Source organism: Bos indicus x Bos taurus, chromosome 14, assembly GCF_003369695.1.
Source record: "Bos indicus x Bos taurus breed Angus x Brahman F1 hybrid chromosome 14, Bos_hybrid_MaternalHap_v2.0, whole genome shotgun sequence".
Classification (NCBI taxonomy): domain Eukaryota; kingdom Metazoa; phylum Chordata; class Mammalia; order Artiodactyla; family Bovidae; genus Bos; species Bos indicus x Bos taurus.
Genome location: NC_040089.1, coordinates 275,852 through 294,216, shown reverse-complemented (window position 1 = coordinate 294,216; position 18,365 = coordinate 275,852). Strand labels below are relative to the sequence as shown.

Genomic DNA, 18,365 nt, shown 5'->3' with positions numbered 1-18,365 from the left:
GTGGAGAGGGGTAGGGCGTGGCGAGCGTCGCCTCTCAGTCGGTTCTGGGAACCAGGCCCTGCTTCCGGCTATTTGCGGTGCTGCTCCGGGCTCAGGACCAGGCGTAAGGTGCGGAGGAGGCGCGGGGAGCGGGCTGCTGGGTGGGAGAGGTCTGCCTTGCCCGAGGAACGGCGAGCGCCCGGGAGTCAGGAAGCCGATATGGCAGTTCGGGGCGGGGCCGAAGGTCGCTGACCGCTGGTGGGGCGGTGGCTCCGGCGAAGCTTGGAGGCAGCCTCGGGCGCTCCTTTCTCCGAGCCTGGAGGCAGCGCACCGGCCTCCTGGGAGCGGAGCCCTAGCGGCCGGCAGCGGGGCAGAGGACGGTTGTCCCGGCACAGGCCAGACCCTGAAGGAAAACCCGGAGTTCCGGCAGTGGCTGGTCGCTGACGACTAGCGTGAGGGGCGCTCGGCCTTCCCGGAGAGCGGGGTGCGAGGAAGACTGGAGAGCCCCCCTTTCCTCGCGGGCCGCCTTGCTGAGGACGGCTTTGCTCGGCATTCGGCGCGGCTGCGGTGCGCGGGGTGCTTCTGCAGGACCAGGGGTGGGGCGTCGTGCCGGCCTTCAGGTAACCTCTCAGCCCTTTTCTCTAGATACTGCCCCCACCTCTGCTGCCGCGTGCGCCTTAGCCCCTCCTGCCTGAGAGGCGCCATCTGGTCCCGAAAACAGCAGGGATTTCTGAGTGTACGAGCCTGGGTTCTGATCTTCGGCTTGAGTGATTGTTTGCGCCTGATTTCCGTGTTGATGGTAGAGCCGTGCGAGGCCCGGAGGCAGAGTAGATAAATGGCCTCAGAGTCTGCAGTGGCAGTGGCTGTTGTGTCCTTGTGTTCTCTGGACCTCGCTTCTCTTTCATTCTTTAACTCGATGTTTATTTGAAGAACTCATGTGTGCTCTCCTTTTCCTGGTTCTCTTCCTTTTCTCCTCCTCACCTCATCTCCATTTTCAGCTGCTTTCTGCCTCCCCTTTTGCAGGGACTAGAGAGGGCTTTCTGCCACGTGATTCCAGGGCACCTCCTGTCACACTGGCTGTCATCAGTGGTTCATACCATCAGCATCTGGGAGTGGAGACCCTGTCAGTCCTCATTCACTGGCCCAAAGGGTGTGGGGGTCACTGGGCTTCTCTCGCACCTCTTCCAGGCCGGCTGGGCTGAGACCTACTAGGCTGCCTGTCAAAGAGCAGGAAGCATCGATGTCTGCTGTGGGTCCTGCCGCTGCACACCTGCATCGCCCTGGTGACAGTCACAGTGACTGCGTGAGTTTCCTGGGGGCCCAGTTGCCCCCTGAGGTGGCAGCAATGCCCCAGCTTCTGGGGGACTTGGACAGGGCCACGTTCAGAAAATTGCTGAAGCTGGTGGTCAGCAGTCTGCAGGGAGAAGACTGCCGGGAGGCTGTGCAGCACCTCAGGGCTGGCGCCAACCTGCCTGAGGAGCAGCTGGGTGCCCTGATAGCTGGCACACACACCCTGCTCCAGCAGGCTCTCCGGCTGCCCCTGGCCAGCCTGAAGCCCGACACCTTCAAGAACCAGCTCCAGGAGCTTTGCATCCCCCAAGACCTGGTTGTGGACTTGGCCAGCGTGGTGTTTGGTAGCCAGCGGCCTCTCCTTGACTCTGTGGCCAGGCAGCAGGGGGCATGGCTGCCCCACATCGCCGACTTTCGGTGGAGGGTGGACGTGGCCATCTCCACCAGCGCCCTGGCCCGCTCCCTGCAGCCAAGCGTCCTGATGCACCTGAAGCTCTCGGATGGGTCTGCCCTCCGCTTTGAGGTTCCCACGGCCAAATTCCAGGAGCTGCGGTTTGCTGTGGCCCTGGTCCTGAAGGAGATGGCCGACCTGGAGAAGAGGTGCGAACGCAAGCTGCAGGACTGAGCCTCGCCAGTGCCTCCAGTCGCCCAGGCGGCTGTCTCAGATGGGCTCTCCGGAGCGAAGCCTGCCCTTCTGAGAAGGCACTCCAGTGAGGGAGTGTAACCATGTCTTTCTCTAAGTGAAGTAGACAGCTGTGTCTTTCCCTGTTTTTGGAAGTAAAGCAACTGTATAAAAAAATACGTCCTCCTGGGTAGGCATCAAACTGCATGCGCCCTCTCCACAGTGGTCGGTCGGTCTTGCTGCCAGGTAAGGGCACCCACTGCGCTGGTGGGCCCACGTGTAGTCTGAGGTTCAGGACAAGGCCTTTGTGAGAACACAGGCTGTTCAGCCTGTCCTGTGCAGCATCCGAGCTGTTGCTCCTTTGCTCTTGGGAACCCTGTATTTCAGGGTGCACATTTCATTCCCCATCTTAAATCCCTGACCTTAAAGTGCATTCTAGTGGAGGGGGTGTGGGGAGGAATGTGTAATAAAAACAAGCAGTGTAGCCCTGGAGAGGGTAGGTGCTGCAGGAGGTGCAGCAGCCTCCGGACATGGGAGGCAGGGCGGTGGGAGAGCTGGGCTGCACTTTAAATCAGGTCTTGGGGCGGGTCTCCTGAGGACGTGGTTCTTTAGCCAAGAGGAAGCAGGGACACTGCTCAGAGGGAAAGCCTGTGGGCGCGGGGCTGCGGCCAAGTGGGAGGAGATGAGTGGAGGCATAGGGGCAGGCCGAGGGCCTCTCTGGGAACTCGGCTCAACTCTGAGTGAAATGCGTGTGATGAGATAGTCGTGTTAGAGGATCACACCGGATACTGTGTTGACTGCAAAGGGCAGGCTGCAGGATGGGGGTGAGGAGTCTGGAGTTGGTGGTGGAGGCGGAGAGGGGAGCGGGGTGTCTTGCGGCTGGGTGGCTCAGGCAGCTCACACCGCCATAGACTAAGTGGCTTGAACAACAGAAATGACTTGCTCGCAGTTCTGGAGGCTGGGGTCAGCGTGTCAGCATGGTCAGGTCCTGGTGAGGCCTCTCCCCCGACCTTTGGACTTCCCTCTGTGCATGTGTATGCATGTGTGTGTGAATATGTGACAGAGTGTGTGAGCGTGTGTGTGTGTGTGTGTGTGTGTGAGAGAGAGAGAGCACTGTCCTCCTCTTAAGAGGGCACCAGTCCTGTGGGATCAGGGCCCTGTGTTTATGACCTCATCCAACCTTAATCACCTCCCTGAAGGCCGCATTTTTAAATGCAGGCTCAGAAGGGGTTTGGGCTTCCAACAATTGAGTGGGAGAGTGGTGGGGAGGGGGGAGCAGGGGCCTCTCCTGGGTGCCTTTAGGGCAGCAGTGTGCAGAGCCCTTGACCAGCCCTGTCCCCTTCGGCATAACTGCACTCCAGGTAGGGGGCCTGGCAGTGTCCCCGCCTCTGTGGTTTGCTCTACCAGGAAACCAGGTCACAGCCTGGTAGGATTAATGGGCCCAAGCATCAGGCAGGAGCTTCCTCTGAAAAATAGTGATTGGGTTTGGGTGCCTACCTGGCATCCTGCCATGTCTGTTGGAAGCCCCTAGCCTTCCCTAGCACCCCTTTCCTGTCCCCACTCTGTGCCAGAACCCATCAAGGGCAGCAGTGTTTCCTCTGTGTTGTTTCCAGAATGCTCCCATGATCTTGATTAATTAGGCCTTTCCCTGAGCGAGGGTCCCAGCAAGTTGGGCCAAAGGGACAGAGAAGAGAAGGTGCCCTGGGGGCTGCACTCAGAGCTGGGGTTTCCTGAGCCACGCCCCATGTGGGGCTCAGTCCTGGCTCAGCCGAGGGCTTCGGACTCCCCGTGTCTACAGTATCAGCCAGCATCCTGGGCCCTTCTTCCCTGAGGACAGGAGCTGGACTGGGCCATCCTCGCTGCTGCCTAGGCCTGCCCACAAGGACCTGCACTGGAAGCTGAGCACCACGTCTGCCTCAACCAGTGATGGAGGCTCTCTTTGCTGTGACTTCTTCCTCAACCGTCAGGCATGTGTCAGGAATATGTACTTATTATGATATGTTTGGAAAATCCTAAAAAACAAACAAAACTAAAAAGAACCAGAAAGCTCCTTTGCCCATAGACAGCCGTGGAGAAACCGTCTTGACCAGATTTGAACTTATTCTCTGTGCTGTGTCTGTGTGTTAACGCAGCTCTGTTCATTTAACTCTCCCTGAACGTGATGGTCTGTCTCCCGGCTGCAGAGCATGCATCCCTTCAGTGGGCATGCTGAGTTTCTCTTGGGCTTGGCAGACAGAGCACCAGAGACTGGGCAGCTCCTAAAACAGCAGATGTTGATTTCTCACAGTGCGGAGGGCGGACGGCCGAGGTTGGGGCCGGCAGGGTCAGGGAGCCGTGGTCCTGGCTGCAGACATCGCTGTCCTCGTGTGGAGAGAGGACACATGAGGGGACTCCAAAAAAAGGGGGGGGGGCTCAACCCTCATGACCTGAGCACACCCAAAGGCCCCCCTCCTCACATTTGGCATTAGGTCATTTGACACAAACATTCAGAGCAGAGCAACTTCTGTGTTTCCTTTTTTCCCACAATTAAAAATCACAGTGATGTTATGCAACTGAAAATTATTATACTGAGTGAAGTCAGAGAAAGACATATGATATCACTTACATGTGGAATCTAAAATATCACACGAACACATCTACAAAACACAGACACAGAACACAATTGTGGATGCCAAGGGGGAGGAGGCGGAGGAGGGAAGGGTTGGGAGTCTGGGATTAGCAGATGCAAACTATTATGTACAGGATGGAAAAAACAATAAGGTCCTCCTGTACAGCACAGGGAACTATATTCAATATGTGTGTGTGAGTATGTGACAGTGTGTGAGTGTGTGTGTGTGAGAGAGAGAGCGCTCTCCTCCTCTTAAGAGGGCACCAGTCCTGTGGGATCAGGGCCCTGTGTTTATGACCTCATCCAACCTTAATCACCTGCTCAGCAGGGGGTTTGGGCTTCAACAATTGAGTGGGAGAGTGGTGGGGAAGGGGGAGCACGGGCCTCTCCTGGGTGCCTTTAGGGCAGCAGTGTGCAGAGCCCTTGACCAGCCCTGACCATGATAAATCATGGAAAATGTGTATGTATAACTGAATCACTGCTGTACAGCAGAAATTAGCACAACGTTGTAAACAGCTGTATTTCAACAAAATTGTTTTAATCACTGATCAATAGTAAGTGGTAAATGGATTTTATGTATTAAGACTGTTTAGAGGTAGGAACAGAGAAGGCAGAACGTGACCAATTTCTACATTGAATCATACCTTGTGTAGCCTTTTGTGTTGGCGTTTTACTTAGCATAGTGTTGTTTAAAAAAAAAAAAAAAAAGCGACCATTTTGGTAAAGAATCCACCTGCAATGCAGAAGACAGGGGTTCCATCCCTGGGTCGGGATGGAATGGCTACCCATTCCAGTATTCTCGCCTCGAGCAATGAATGCCAAGGTAGACAGAAGAGCCTGGCGGGCTGCAATCCTGAGTCCCAAAGATTCGGACAGTACCTAACTTCCCAAAGCACGTCCTTGCGCGCCCCCTACAGGCCAGGCCCCGACGACGCAGCCGAGTGGGGAGAAGGAACAGGTGGAAGGAACCAAGTGCAGGCGCTCCACCAGGCTCATGTTAGACCGTTAACTCAAAGGCACCGACATGGTGACGAAGCGCAGAGGGTTGAGTGTTGCCCAGTGACACACAGCTGATGGGGGAACTGGTGGGCGGTTCTCTGCCAGCCTTCCCTTCCTGCCTGCACATCCGCTGGCTTCTCGGGCATGTGACCCTGGTGGCGTGAGGCGCTCCGTGCTGGCTCCCGTCCCCCGAGGCCGCTGGCCCCAGGGTGAGGACACGCGCTCAGGGCAGACGTCCACAGGCTGCGGCGTGTCTGTTTTGCAGGTTAGCATAGCAAAGTTCACTGGTGCAACCAGGAACGAGGACTGGAGTCCAAGCCCAGCCCAGGTGCCCCAGCTCTTAGCTCCGCTGCCACAGAAGGGCCCTATGGCTACGATTCTGTGATTTTAAGGCACATGCTTGGCAGGAACACACATAGCGTCCCTTCCTGAGGGACCCTGGAGGAGGACAAGAGCTCTCAACTGAAGCCCACCTCATCCTCTTGGCTGATCTAGCAGGCAGGGGTGCTTTTCTGACCGAGGCTCGGAGCTCCGCGCCTCAGGACTAGGGTTTGCACACCCTTTTGCCTGCCAGGCCACAGAGGCCTTTGTTGCCGTGTTCCCGGCCGGGGTAGCCCCCTGTCTCCCAGCCAGCCACGTGGGTGTGTCCACCTTGCTCATCTCCTCCCCAGGCCCTGGAGGGTCAGCAGACTCAGTGGGTCTGGGCCCCTCTGAGGCTCCATGTCTATACGTGCTGTCATCTCCACCCTTGAGGGGTCCAGGCTGCTAACTGGGGGTGCAGAGCTCTGCTTGCTCACCTGCTTCTCTCCCTCATCCCCAGAAGGCACCATCTGTGCCTTTTAAGTCACTGGTCAGGAACACCTGGACCAGAACATTGACCTCCATCCTCGGAAGCTGGATGTGGTGGGCCCTGACTATGTCGACCCCTCGCCTTGGCCTCCAATGAGCTCTTGACAGTTCTAATACTGCCAGCCCCAGGTTGTCCACTTGTGAGCCTTCGTGCTTGTCTCAAGGAGGCGCACACGGGCAAACAGTGACACAGGCATCACTGTACAGAGAGAGAGGTTTTCGTGAGAAGCAGACGATGGGCAGCAGGCTGTTCCTGGGATTGCTGGCTCCTGGCGCTGAACGGAGCCAGGTAATGAGGCCACCAGCCTCGAGACCATGCACAGCCTCTGGCCTTACTGTGTGTGGGGACATAGAGATGATCCAGCTGAAGAAGGTCCCTCCAGCTGTGGGGCACAGGCTTGGAGGCTAGCAGAGGTGGCCCTCCTCACCTGCATTGGGTGTGGTGACCTTTTCTCTAAACAGCTAGAGGATATTTTAGCCTTTCAGGTCATGATTCTATCAGCTCTGCCACTGTAGCTCAGAACAGCCAGAGAAAACAATGAAACCAATGTGCATGATTATATTCCAATAAAATGTCCTGTGGACACTAAATTTTAATTTCACATCACAAAATTTGTTTCAACCATTTAAAACCCATTCTTAGGACTTCCCTGGTTGTCCAGTGTCTAAGACTCCACACTCCCAATGCAGGGGCCCCAGGTTTAATCCCAGGTCGGGGATCAAATCCTGCATGCCATAACTAAAAGATCCTGTGTGCCACCACTGTGACCCAGCACAGCCAAAACCAGAAAAACCATTCTTACTTCCAGGGCCTTGCAAAACCAGGTGGGGTGAGGGTGGCTTTAAATGCTGCACCTGCCTGCACGCCTGTAGGGCTCCCTCAGACTGCAGAGCTAGCCCTGCCCCCATGTCCCCAGACAAGAATAAGACCTTGCAGAGAGCAGATGTTTGACCTTAAGTAGACCTCTGTGGAAACTTGGCGCTGGAGCATTTTCTCTTATCTGTGGGCCTCTAAAGCTTCACCTCAAAGCCTGGTGTACCTCAAACACAGCATTCATTCAACAAACTTCTCCTGGGCTCTGAGTGCAAGCCACATCCACAAAGGGACACACGAATGTGAAAACCCACTGGGCTCTGCACAGACACCCCATTTTATTAGTGAAGCTTCCAGAATGCTCAAAGTATCATAAAGCTTATCTGATAATGAAGACAAATTTCAGGTCAAAATTATGAGTTTAATTTGTCTCCAAAAGAGAAATCCCAAGTATTTTAAATCTATTCTATGAGCATTCTAGAAATTCTCTTTGGCCATGCTGGGCATCTTGTGGGATCTAGGGGAAAGCTGAGTCCTGACCACTGGAGTGCCAAGAAATTCCCAGAAATTCTTAAAATGAGTTTACTGTTCCTGAAACCCCAACTGGGAAATACAGCTTGGAAGTAGGATAGAATAGTCCAGAACTCCCACACCTGGCAGGCAGCCCTCTCCTCTCCTCCCAGCGCACACAGAGAAGAAAGAAGACACTTCTCCGTGCTCTGGGATCTGAAAGCCAGGCAGCAGCAGTTTGAATGCAACGTCGTCAGGTGACACACAAATACCACAAACCTTTTTCATGTGGATGCAGCCAAGGAGACTCCTCACCCAATGCTTCTGCAGCCAGTATTCTAGGCTGGAATGTAGGGCTTAAGATTTATTTCTATTGAATTTTTGGTTATCCTGGGACATTTAAGTGAACAAAACATAAGAACAGAGGAAAAATAATACCTCAAAGGCTGGAGGCAGGACTGCCACGCGGTCAGAGGCACCCTGCAAGCAAAGGGCCAGCTGTGTTCCAAGAACCTTTATTTGGTCACACTGAAATCTGATTTCAATATAATTCTCAAATGTCACAAAATAGTCTTTCCCCACCCGCCTCCAACCATTTAAAAATGTAAAAACCATTCTTAGTTCTTAGGCCTGTTACAAGGTAAACGGGGACATGAAGATTCTGAAGGTGATTCAAGCACACATGGATTGTGAGCAGCACCAAGCCCACGTGGTCAGGAGCCCTGCCGACCGGCCAGGAAGCAAAACCAGGAGGCTGTCAGATCAGAAGCAGCTGCTGCATTGGCGAAGCCTCCTTGGCTGTCTGTGATTACATTTCTCAGACCTGCATGCATTTACAGACTGACTCCAGCTCAGGTTTTGTGGAGGTCCCAGGCCAGCGTCCTCAGGCTGATCACCAGGCTTCACAGACGTGGGCACAGGCCTGCATTTGGCCCACGGGGCACACAGTGGGCCAGCCCCAACAGGACCATGTTGATTCCGAGTCCAGGTGCTAGAGTGTGTTTAAGGCTGGGTCCTTGGGCCCTTTTTGGCTGGCCTGCAAGTGCTGTCAGGAAAGACAAGCATCCTGTGGTGCAGACCCTGGAGTCCAGAGGCCCTGCACCCCTTTGCACGTCATTACCAGGAAGTGGCCAGGAGGACTCCCTTGTGGGGAGGGCCCATCCGATGACAAACCACTTTCTTAGAACCAGCAGAGGGTGGGGGTGTGGCATGTCCACCCAGGACCTTGATCTTGTCCCACTATTAGGTGGCTCAAAAGGCCTAAGATATGGCCCACTTAGAGGTGCCCACCTTGCCAGGCTCTGAAGGCAGTGACCACCTGGTTCAGCACAGCAGCTGAGGTGGGGACGTAACCTCTGGTGTCTGTAGAGGTCCCTGCCGTCTTGCACTGACTTTCAGACACAAGTTGTGGGTGAAGCGGGGGGTTACAGCTGCTGCAGATGCACACTGTCTGCATGGTGCCCCACCCAGGGCAGGAGCACACCGAAGTTGCAGGTGGGGCAATCCTGTCCCAAGACAGCACTGCGACCTACACACCTTGTGCCAGGGAAGCAGCCAATCAGGCTGAGCTGCTGGGGGGTTGAGTCCCGTCTACTTGCTGAGAACATCCTGGACTCTGCTGTCCCAACCTCTCCAGGCACCTGGAACGGCTGGCACTTGTTCTCGGAGAGAAAACCACAGGCTGCTTCTGGGCTACATCACACAAGGTGAACCTGGCTTAACACGACCCGTGTGATGTGACCCACCAAGTCCTGTTGCAATAAACCCTCAAGTGACCTCAGGGTCACCTGTCGGACACCGGAGACATGGCCCCTCCATGGAAGACAGCCCTTTGCCCTGTGATTATCGTCAGTGGTGCCAAAGATCGCCAGGTCTCGGGGTGGTCCTGGGTAGCAGCTGGTGACACTCCTCATCCTGAGTCCCCCTGCACAGCCCAGGGCCCTGGGCCATGCGGGAACTACCGCTGCATGTCAGCCTCATCCTGCAGCTCGCAGGCCTTGAGCTGCTCCAGGAGCCGCTCTGCAGCCCAGCCTGTCAGTCAACCAGAGCAGCGATGTTCCCTGCACGTTCCTTCCGCTGGTGACAAGATGGCCACATACTCTGACCACTCGACCCAAGCCGGGCTGTGCTGGCAGAGAAAACCTGAGCAGGAGGTGATGCCAGCAGAGTGGGCTTGCTCACTGGCACCCATGGGCCCTCTGCCCTGGGACCTGTGGGGCCCGTTGAGGCCACACCCCCATGCTGATCCTGGTGAGCAGGCGTCTCCAGCACCCATCGGCCTATGCAAAGGCACCAGCTCACGCGTCTGCCTGCAGACCTTCCAGTTCTGGTGGTCCGTGTGGCTGGTGTTTTGAGGGTACGCCTCTGGTGGCGTCCTCGGGGCTGCTCTTTCATTCTTGTAACCACTGTTAAGACAATGCTCGGGGAGGCCACTGGGTTCTGGACTTAACGGCAGGCCAGGGACACTGTCCCCAGGCCTGGGTGCTGCTCCTGGCGTGCCTGCATGGACCCAGCACCTCCCCAAAGAGAAGGGCTGCTCTGCGAGGCATATCCGCTGAGGAGAGCAGAAGGGGAGCCCAGGCACCCCCCCAGCAGCCCTGCACAAACACATCCTTGCTGCAGAAGCCAGTCTGGTACCTGGGGCCTAAGGAAGGCGTCCTGGGTGACTTCTTCCACCCCCTCAGCCGGTGGGGCTGCCGGGGCTCGTCTCACGCCTCGTCCGCAAGGTCCAGGGTCATCCCTCTGAGAGCTCAAATGCTACACGTGTCACCCTGATGGAGACACGAGCTTTATTGGAGGGGATAAGGTCAAACGTGCCAGCAGAAACATACACCACGTAGGAATCTCAACACTCCCTAAGAGAGCAATTCTGAATCTTCCCCAGTTTTCTAGATCTTCAGTGTAAAAGATCCCATGTCAAATAAATTAAGGCTGTAGGTTTATTCACATTTATACACATTTGTAAAGGTAAGTGGTCTAGCCCATGTGAATTTTCTGATGCTGAGTAAGCCTTGAGCTCCTATTAAAAGCTTTGTCACATTCATTACATTTATAAGGTTTCTCTCCAGTGTGAATTCTCTGGTGGATAATGAGATGCGACCGCCACCTGAATATTTTCTCACATTCATTACATTTGTGAAGTTTCTTTACAGTATTAACTCTCCTACGACTCGTGTGGGTGGAAGCCTCCAGGGTGCTCCCGTACTCACGGTACCACTGGGCACGAGTGTGGATCCTCTGGTGCTCGATCAGGTATGAGCTCCGGCTGAAGGCCTTCCCGCACTCGCTGCATCCATAGGGCTTCACCCCGGCATGGATAATCTGGTGCTGGAAAAGGGTGGAATTCTGGCTGAAGGCCTTCCCACACTCACTGCACTTATATGGCCTCTCGCCCGTGTGCACCCTCTGGTGTATTGTGAGCTGTGTGCTCATGCTGAAGGCTTTTCCACATTCGAGGCACTCGTAGGGCTTCTCCCCCTTATGAATTCTCTGATGGTAAATGAGGCTCGAGCTCTGGCTAAAGGCCTTCCCGCAGTCACTGCACTCGTACGGCTTCTCCCCGGTATGAATTCTCTGATGCTGAATGAGGTGTGAGCCCTGGACAAAGCCCTTCCCACACTCATCGCACTTAAACGGTTTTTCTCCAGTGTGAGTTCTCTGGTGGCGAATAAGTCGTGAGCTGCAACCAAAGGCTTTTGAACACTTGTTGCATTTATAAGGTTTCTCTCCAGTGTGTGTCAGTTGATGCTGACTCAGGCGGGAGACCCACCGGAAAGCCTTCCCACACTCGTCACACTTAAATGGCTTCTCAGGAACATGCATCCTCTGACGTGCACCCAGGCTGGGACTCTCCGGGGTTCTCGGGAGCTCAAGCTTCTCTGCAGCGTGCATCCGCTGGTGCTGAGCTAGGGTTGAGCTCTGGCTGAAGGCCTTGCCGCACTCCCGGCACGGGTAGGGCCGCTCTCCCGTGTGGGTCCTCTGGTGCCTGGCCAGCTGAGACTGCTGGCTGAAGGCCTTCCCGCACTCCCGGCAGCCATAGGGCCTCTCTCCCGTGTGGACCCTCTGATGATGGATGAGGCTGGAGCTCTGCCCAAAGGCTTTTCCACATTCTTCACACCTGTAGGGCTTCTCCCCAGTGTGAATCCTTTGATGCTGAATAAGTTTTGAGCTCAGGCGAAAGGCCTTCCCACAGTCGGTGCACTTAAACGGCTTCTCTCCAGTGTGGATCCTCTGATGCTGAGTAAGCTGTGAGCACAACCTGAAGACCTTCCCACACTCCCTACACTCATATGGTTTCTCTCCAGGAAAGGTACTCAGAGGTCTCCCCTGGAAGCAATCGGATAACTGTTTTTGGCACTCTTGGCATCTGTTGGGTTTCTGCTGGGTATTCACTTCCTGGTGTAGAGCAGCATCTGAAGGAGATCGCAGACTCCTGCCACATACATCGCACCTTCCGAAGGACCACTGACTTTGATCAGGCTGACAACCCAGGCGGCCACTGCTTCCCCACTCACCATGACCCTGGAACTCGTCCTCGGTGAAGGCCTTCCTGGGACCCGTGGTCCCCATGTTCAAGAAGTTTTTATGGAATAGGGAGGTTGGCTGTCTCTGTGAACAGACTTCAGGATCTGAGGTGTTTCCAAAGCCAGGACTCTGGGGAAAGTTCTGGGGCAAGGTTTTGACCCTGACCCCCCCGGATTCTGATTTAAAACTGTCCATGTCCTGCTCACCATCAGTCCCAACTGTAGAATCTGAAATGAACAGGAAGCAAATTGCTGCTAATCCCCTGTGCTCAGAGAAAGGAGACTGGGGGTTGGGGGTGCATACCACCCCTGGGACTGAGCCCCCTCCCAGGACAGGCTGTACTGAGCATTTAGAAAGATGCAATGAGAAGTCAATGCCTTTTGACAGTGGTCAAAATCTGGTTCTGTTCATGCTTAATGCATTCATTCAGTTACTATATACCTGGAAGACTCCAAAGAGCCACTCTTCTACATGGAGAAAAGGTCATCTCACAGGGAATGAGTACGAGGAAAAACCCACAAAGAGGCAAAGTGAGCCCAAAAGGGTGGAGGATAAGAGGCAGGGTTAGGGTGCCTGTGAGAGGAAGTAGAGTAAGGAGGAAAGAGGGGCTGAAAACTGAACAGAGGGGTGTTATGTACTGAGAAAAATGAGGCACAAGAGCTGCCAAGGGGCGCACGGGTGAGTCTGAGAGAGGTGGGCCTCAGCTGTCCACCGGGCAGGGTTCTCTCCAGCCGCTGCCAGTCCTGCCCTCTGACTCACACTGCTGCGTCCATCCCTTGCTGCCCTGCCCCTCAGCTTCCAGGTGGCCACAGTGACTACACTGGGCTACGCTGACGCCTCCTTCCTGGGGGTTTCCAGAGGGCCCACCTCCCTGCTTGCCCTCCACATGGAGGGATGTGGCCACCAGCCAAGGAATACCTGGGGCCACCAGAAACTGGAATAGGCAGGGAGGATCCTCCCCTACAGGTTTCAGAGGGACACAACACTGCTTGTGACTTGATCCTGGACATGTGGTCCCCACAACTAAGGAACAGTACATCTCGGCTGTGGTAAGCCTCCAGTCTATGTGCTTTGTTACAGCAGCTTCAGGACACCAACACAGCCCTGGAACTTCATCTGAGAGGCTGGGTCACCCAGACCCCATGAAACTCTGGAGGGAGCATGGCAGTGGCAGGTGAACAGCTGCTCAGAGTCACACGTGTGCCTTTGCTTAATATGAATATTAGTAAAATTCAAACTAACAAAATGTGGTTCAAAAACAAACTGTCTTGCTATAATGCACAGGAGTTCTATGCCTTTGCTTTTCTGTAGTTTAGTCTCTCCTGAGGCTGCCCCATGACTGGCCTACGCCTCTAGGCCCACCCCACAGCATACCCAGCCAGCTCAGCAAAGCTGCATGGATAGCCTCTGGGGTCCCCCTCCAGCTTCCCACCTGAGCCCCTGCCAGGCATGGGGACCCTGAATCCCTCCTGTGCCCAGAAGCCTCACCTGTCCGGGTGGTCCTGGCTTCCTCTCTCCCCTCTGCTCCTTGCAGGTCAAGGACCCATGGATCCTGCCCCTGTTCTAGCCGGGAGATCAGCTCAGGCTTGAAGACCAGGAATCCTGCTGTGGGGGCAGCAGAGGAGGAGACGGTATCATTGTGGCTGGGAGTGCAGCTCAGGGCTCAGTTCTCCCTGGTCCCCAGGAGTGAAGGGTTGGGGGCTACTGGAGCATAGGGGCCTCCTGTCCAGACCTGCTGCCTCCTGAGGCTGGACAGAGAGGAGCGTGTGGACTCCCAGTCTGGCCCTGCTGCAGATGGAGACAGGGCCAGGATCGCCAGGGAGTCCTGTCACCCAAGTCTGCAGAACACAGGCCAGCTATCCCCCACGGGGAGAGAAGCAGGCACAGCCAGCACTTCCCTCAGTCCCTTCAGGGATGCTCCAAGAGGTACGGTTGCTTAAGAAACAATACAACAACAAATCAACCAACAAAATGGATTTTAAATCAGAAGGTGTGAAGCCCAATCATCAGCCAGCAGCCCCAGTCTCAAGTCCTCACACAGAGCCCAGGGCCTCAGCAGAGGGCTGGAGACCGGCAGGCACCCCCTGGCACCTGCCTTCTGGGGCCAGTAGCCCCCATGCTGTGGGGCAGCCATGTGAAGTGCTCCCAGCCCACCCAAGGGCCAGTCAAGCCCTCTGGCTAGAGCACTCCTCAGGTGTTCAGCCATGGGGTGGAGAAGGCAGCAGGCAGAGAAGGTCAAAGGCTCAGGTGACAGCAGGACCCCACACTCGACAGGAAATAGGTTCCCGCCAAGCACACGTGTGCGGCTCACAGAGAAACGTCCCTGGGCAGCCAGAAAGGGGGTCAAGCAAAGGCCATGAAACACCACCACAGCCTGCACCTGACCCAAGTGCAGCTGGACACAACAGCAACCACAATGGGTGGCTCAAAACTACGACTATCCAGAAACTATGTGATGAGTGAGAAAGTGGCAACTGTATTTACTGTGAGTTACAATTCGTAGGATGCAGCTGAAGTGATATTTACGCATAAAATTTCATGTTTTTAAATACACCAACTAGAAACAAGAATGGTAAACACAGGACAGGTAAATACTAAGCTCAAAAAACAGTAAGAAATCTGATTGAGTAGCTGTTCAAGCTATTTCAAGTTTGGATTCTATTTCTATTCACTCAGGCAGAAAGTCCACCTACACTGTGAGCACAGCCAAAAGGTATGAAGGAAAGAAACAACTCAGCAGACCCAATAAATTAAAAGGGAAGAAGGAAGAAAGGCGGAAAGACTCAGTGACGGAGCGCCCTGCCCCTCCTGCCCCCCAAAACCCACAAGCTGGGTCTCTGAAAGATGAAACAACAGTCTCATGGCAGTCAGTATCAATCACGGTCAACACAGTGAAAAAATGCTGCAAAAATAAATAAGGGAAACAAATACAAACATAACAGACATTAAAAATGAAGAGTGTTCTGAATAAGTACACACTAGAAAAATTGAAAATCTGAGTAGCTGTTTAAGCCATTTCAAGTTTGGATTGTATTTCTACCCACTCAGGCAGAAAGTCCACCTACCCTGTGAGCACTGAATCACATGACGTATGCAAACCTGGGAGCCTGCTTGGCTCACCAAGACTCCTCCTGGGGTCAGCTTCTGACCCACAAGGACTCACAGTCCCAAGCCCCTGCCTAGCTCATGAGGGCTCGAACACATGGCCTCCAGATCTGCAGCCTCTAGCAGAGGCCAAAATAGGTGGGTGCTGACCGATGATGGAAGGGCTAGGGGTGTCCAAATAAAGCCTCACCTAGTCCAGCCACACTGCTGTGGTTCTCAAGCATCACCTCCTTGTAGAGAGCCCTCTGGCCAGGGTCCAGACACTGCCATTCCTCCCGCGAGAAGTGCACGGCCACATCACCAAATGTCACAGCCTCCTGAAAGGACACACACCAGTCTCCTGGCTGTCTCAAGCACACAGACCACAAGGTTGAGTGAGACAGTCACCAGGCCCCTTTGGTTTTAAAATCGAGGGGAGGAAGGAATTCCCTGGCTGTCTTGTGGTCAGGACTCTGCTCCCACTGTAGGGGGCACAGGCTCAATCCCTGGTCAGGAAAGTAAGATCCTGCAAGCTGTGCAGTGTAGCCAAAATATAAAATAAAATCAAGGGGAGGGACAGTATGGAGGAGAGGGAGGGACCCAGGTCATGGGGATCTACAACCCTCCCCCAAGAGCCTCAGGCAGGCCCAATCTGAGCAGGGTTTGCTCACTACCTTGGACACACCCGAGACTGGCAAGGGGTCAGCAAGAGGCCGAGGGTCTAGGTCCAGGCCCATTGGGCACGGTGGGTGCCCAGAGGAGCAGGTAGGGGCCTCACAAGACGAGGGAGGGAACAGGGGAAGTCAGACTCCTACCATGAGGCTCGGTGGGTGGGAATCCACGTGTCCTGGCTGAGAGACCTGTTGGCGGTTACCAAAGAGTCAGAGGTCACGATCCTGGAGGCCCCAACCTCTCACTTCCAGACTAATCGAGGGGGCACCACGTCCTCCAATCTTTTACTTCCAACTCCAAGTGTTCTCTGGCAGGGACTTGTGGTGGGGCCAAAATGGCTGTAGCACTACAGTATCTGCCCTCCGAAGCTTCATTCGTCTTTCAGAGAGTGTGACATGGAAGAATTACTCCACAAACATGTAATGGGTAGTTGCCATGTGTACCACGTGCTTGGCTAGGCAATAGGGATGTGGTAGTGAATAGCGCACTCTATTCTCTACCTCCTTGGAGCAGCCTAGTGGGGTAAAGAGTTAACTGACCATGCAAACAAACCAAAATTACAACTGTGATGACAGCACAAGTACAAGGGACTCAGAAAGCATTTAAACTAGGAAACTCTGACTTAGTCTGATGGGTCACTTCCCCAGGTGCTAACTCGGTGCTAATCGGGGTGGGGAGGGAACTCGTAGGCAGCAGGAACAGAGTGTGCAAGGGCCAGAGGCAAGAAGGACCCTCCGAGGCAGGAAGGACTAGGGCTGAATGAGCCAGTAGGGCAAGATCTCAGGCAGCAAGATGAGTCATGGTGTGACGGGCGGCTGGAGTAGACAGGAACCAGAAGGATGGACTGCAGGGAAAAGAGGAGGGGACACCTGACTACACCCCAACCCTTGTACAAAAACCTGACCCCTCTCCGGGCATCCCCCTGGGAGGTCAGATAGAGAAGTAGACTTCCTAGGGGAGAGTCTGACTCCAAAAGCGGCTTGAGGGAAGAAGCTTTAGGCCATGAGCTGATTCAGACTGCAGTGACCACTGTCAAGCGGTTCCCCACCTGGGCCTGGCCAGCAGCAGGCATGTGCCTCCCGGTGCTGGATCCTGGGTCCCTGTAGAGAAGTACAGGCTCTAAGTAGCAGCCAGAATTAAGAGAAAATACACAGCCTACGATCGCAAGACATAGCCCTTTTGGCCACCTTCATGAAGTCTAGGTCTTGAAGGAGCAGTGAGAAAGGGTAAAAGAGTGCCCCCGAGGGAGATGATGGGTATGCAGGCTGGAGCATCCCTAGACTCGAAGGGGAGGTTACGAGGCTGCCGCGAGGCCGGATCTGTGGGATGACCCCTCCCGCTTCTTCCCGGCCAAGACGGACAAGGCTCGACCACCGCCCTACCCGGCGCAGACGGGCTCTCAGAGCCGCCCGCTCCACCAGCGCTTCCCAGCGGAGAGGCCGGGGGAGCGCGGAGCCCGCCTCATCGGAGGCGGGAGGACGAGGGGGCCGGTAGGAGACCTCTTAGACCAAGCGGGGGAGGAGAACTTGGGCCGCCCCGACGCTAATCTACGCCCTCAGCACCGACTCACCCTCCTGGGGCCAGCCGGAGACTCTAGCAGCGCGACGACGCCGGAAACGGGCCTCGGTCGCTCGCGACCGCTCGCCCCGCAGACTTCCGGTTGCTCTGGGCGGTTCGGAGGCTCAGCCGACTCGGTGGTTCCCAGCCAGTCCCCAACCTAGGAAGCCGGAGACGGGGCGGGGCCAGGTAGCTTGGGAACCGACAGAGCCCGGAGCGGGCGGGGCAGAATCCGGTAAAGGGCGGGGTCACAGTTCAAGGAGAGCGGGGCTGGGGCCGGGGGAAAGCGAGGGCTCGGGCTCGCTGCTGTGTGGCTTGGAGGCGGGGAGTAGACCCGGACGAAACCGGAGGATAGCGACCTGAGGGTCGCCCGGGCCGGCCCCGCGCACCTCTGGTCACAGTCTGGGCCGCTGGACCCCGCATTGGGTTCTGTGTGCGGGCTGCTGCCGGGCAGAACGCGCCTGCTGGGCCTGTTCCAGGCTCCAGGACTACAGAGACGCCGCTGCCCCAGCTGTGCCCAGTGGAGTACGGGGGCGAGCGGCCAGATGGGGTGCAAAGGAGCCCTGTGGAGAGAGTAGGTGTTCCTGTCCTTGGTGTGGAGATGTCTCGGGCCACGGGCACCGCAGAGTGTGGAGGGGCACCGACAGCCCAGAGATGAGGCTGTGAGGGCTGCAGAAAGGGTGAGGACCACCAGAAGGAGAGGCCCAGGGCAGACGTCAACCTGGACGTCTGGCTGGCGTCCCTGGCTGCGTCGCGGGGCTCGAGGCAGCGGGACAACCTAGGACCCACCGAGAGACTTGAGGTGGTGGGCCCTCAGGCGAAGGGCGGCGCGCCCGGGTGTCAGGTCAAGGCTGCTC

The 18,365-nt window shown here is 55.6% G+C and overlaps 2 protein-coding genes across 12 annotated transcripts; one reads left to right on the top strand and one right to left on the bottom strand.

Moving 5' to 3' along the window:
- Window positions 1-2,070, top strand: COMMD5 (COMM domain containing 5). Of its 4 annotated transcripts, none has more exons than XM_027560594.1 (3): window positions 5-108; window positions 375-599; window positions 1,168-2,070. In XM_027560594.1, the coding sequence occupies exon 3, from the start codon at window positions 1,220-1,222 to the stop codon at window positions 1,892-1,894; it is 675 nt and encodes a 224-aa protein (XP_027416395.1). In that variant the 5' UTR covers window positions 5-108; window positions 375-599; window positions 1,168-1,219; the 3' UTR covers window positions 1,895-2,070. The 4 variants fall into 4 exon arrangements, with proteins under 4 accessions (XP_027416393.1, XP_027416395.1, XP_027416392.1 ...); XM_027560591.1 differs by having other exon boundaries at window positions 1,003-2,070; XM_027560592.1 differs by lacking the exon at window positions 375-599 and having other exon boundaries at window positions 1-108.
- Window positions 2,071-8,170: 6,100 nt separating this feature from the next.
- Window positions 8,171-17,604, bottom strand: ZNF7 (zinc finger protein 7). 8 transcript variants are annotated; one of them, XR_003514339.1, is made up of 7 exons: window positions 17,522-17,604; window positions 17,000-17,051; window positions 16,095-16,139; window positions 15,491-15,617; window positions 13,684-13,800; window positions 9,208-12,422; window positions 8,171-8,716 (listed from the first exon to the last, which is right to left on the bottom strand). XR_003514339.1 is itself a non-coding variant. In XM_027560454.1 (7 exons), the coding sequence occupies exons 2-7, from the start codon at window positions 17,021-17,023 to the stop codon at window positions 10,438-10,440; spliced, it is 1,860 nt and encodes a 619-aa protein (XP_027416255.1). In that variant the 5' UTR covers window positions 17,024-17,051; window positions 17,522-17,604; the 3' UTR covers window positions 8,171-10,437. The 8 variants fall into 8 exon arrangements, 6 of the variants coding, with proteins under 6 accessions (XP_027416255.1, XP_027416251.1, XP_027416252.1 ...); XR_003514340.1 differs by having other exon boundaries at window positions 10,309-12,422; XM_027560454.1 differs by having other exon boundaries at window positions 8,171-10,442; window positions 10,881-12,422.
- Between the last annotated feature and the right edge of the window lie 761 nt (window positions 17,605-18,365).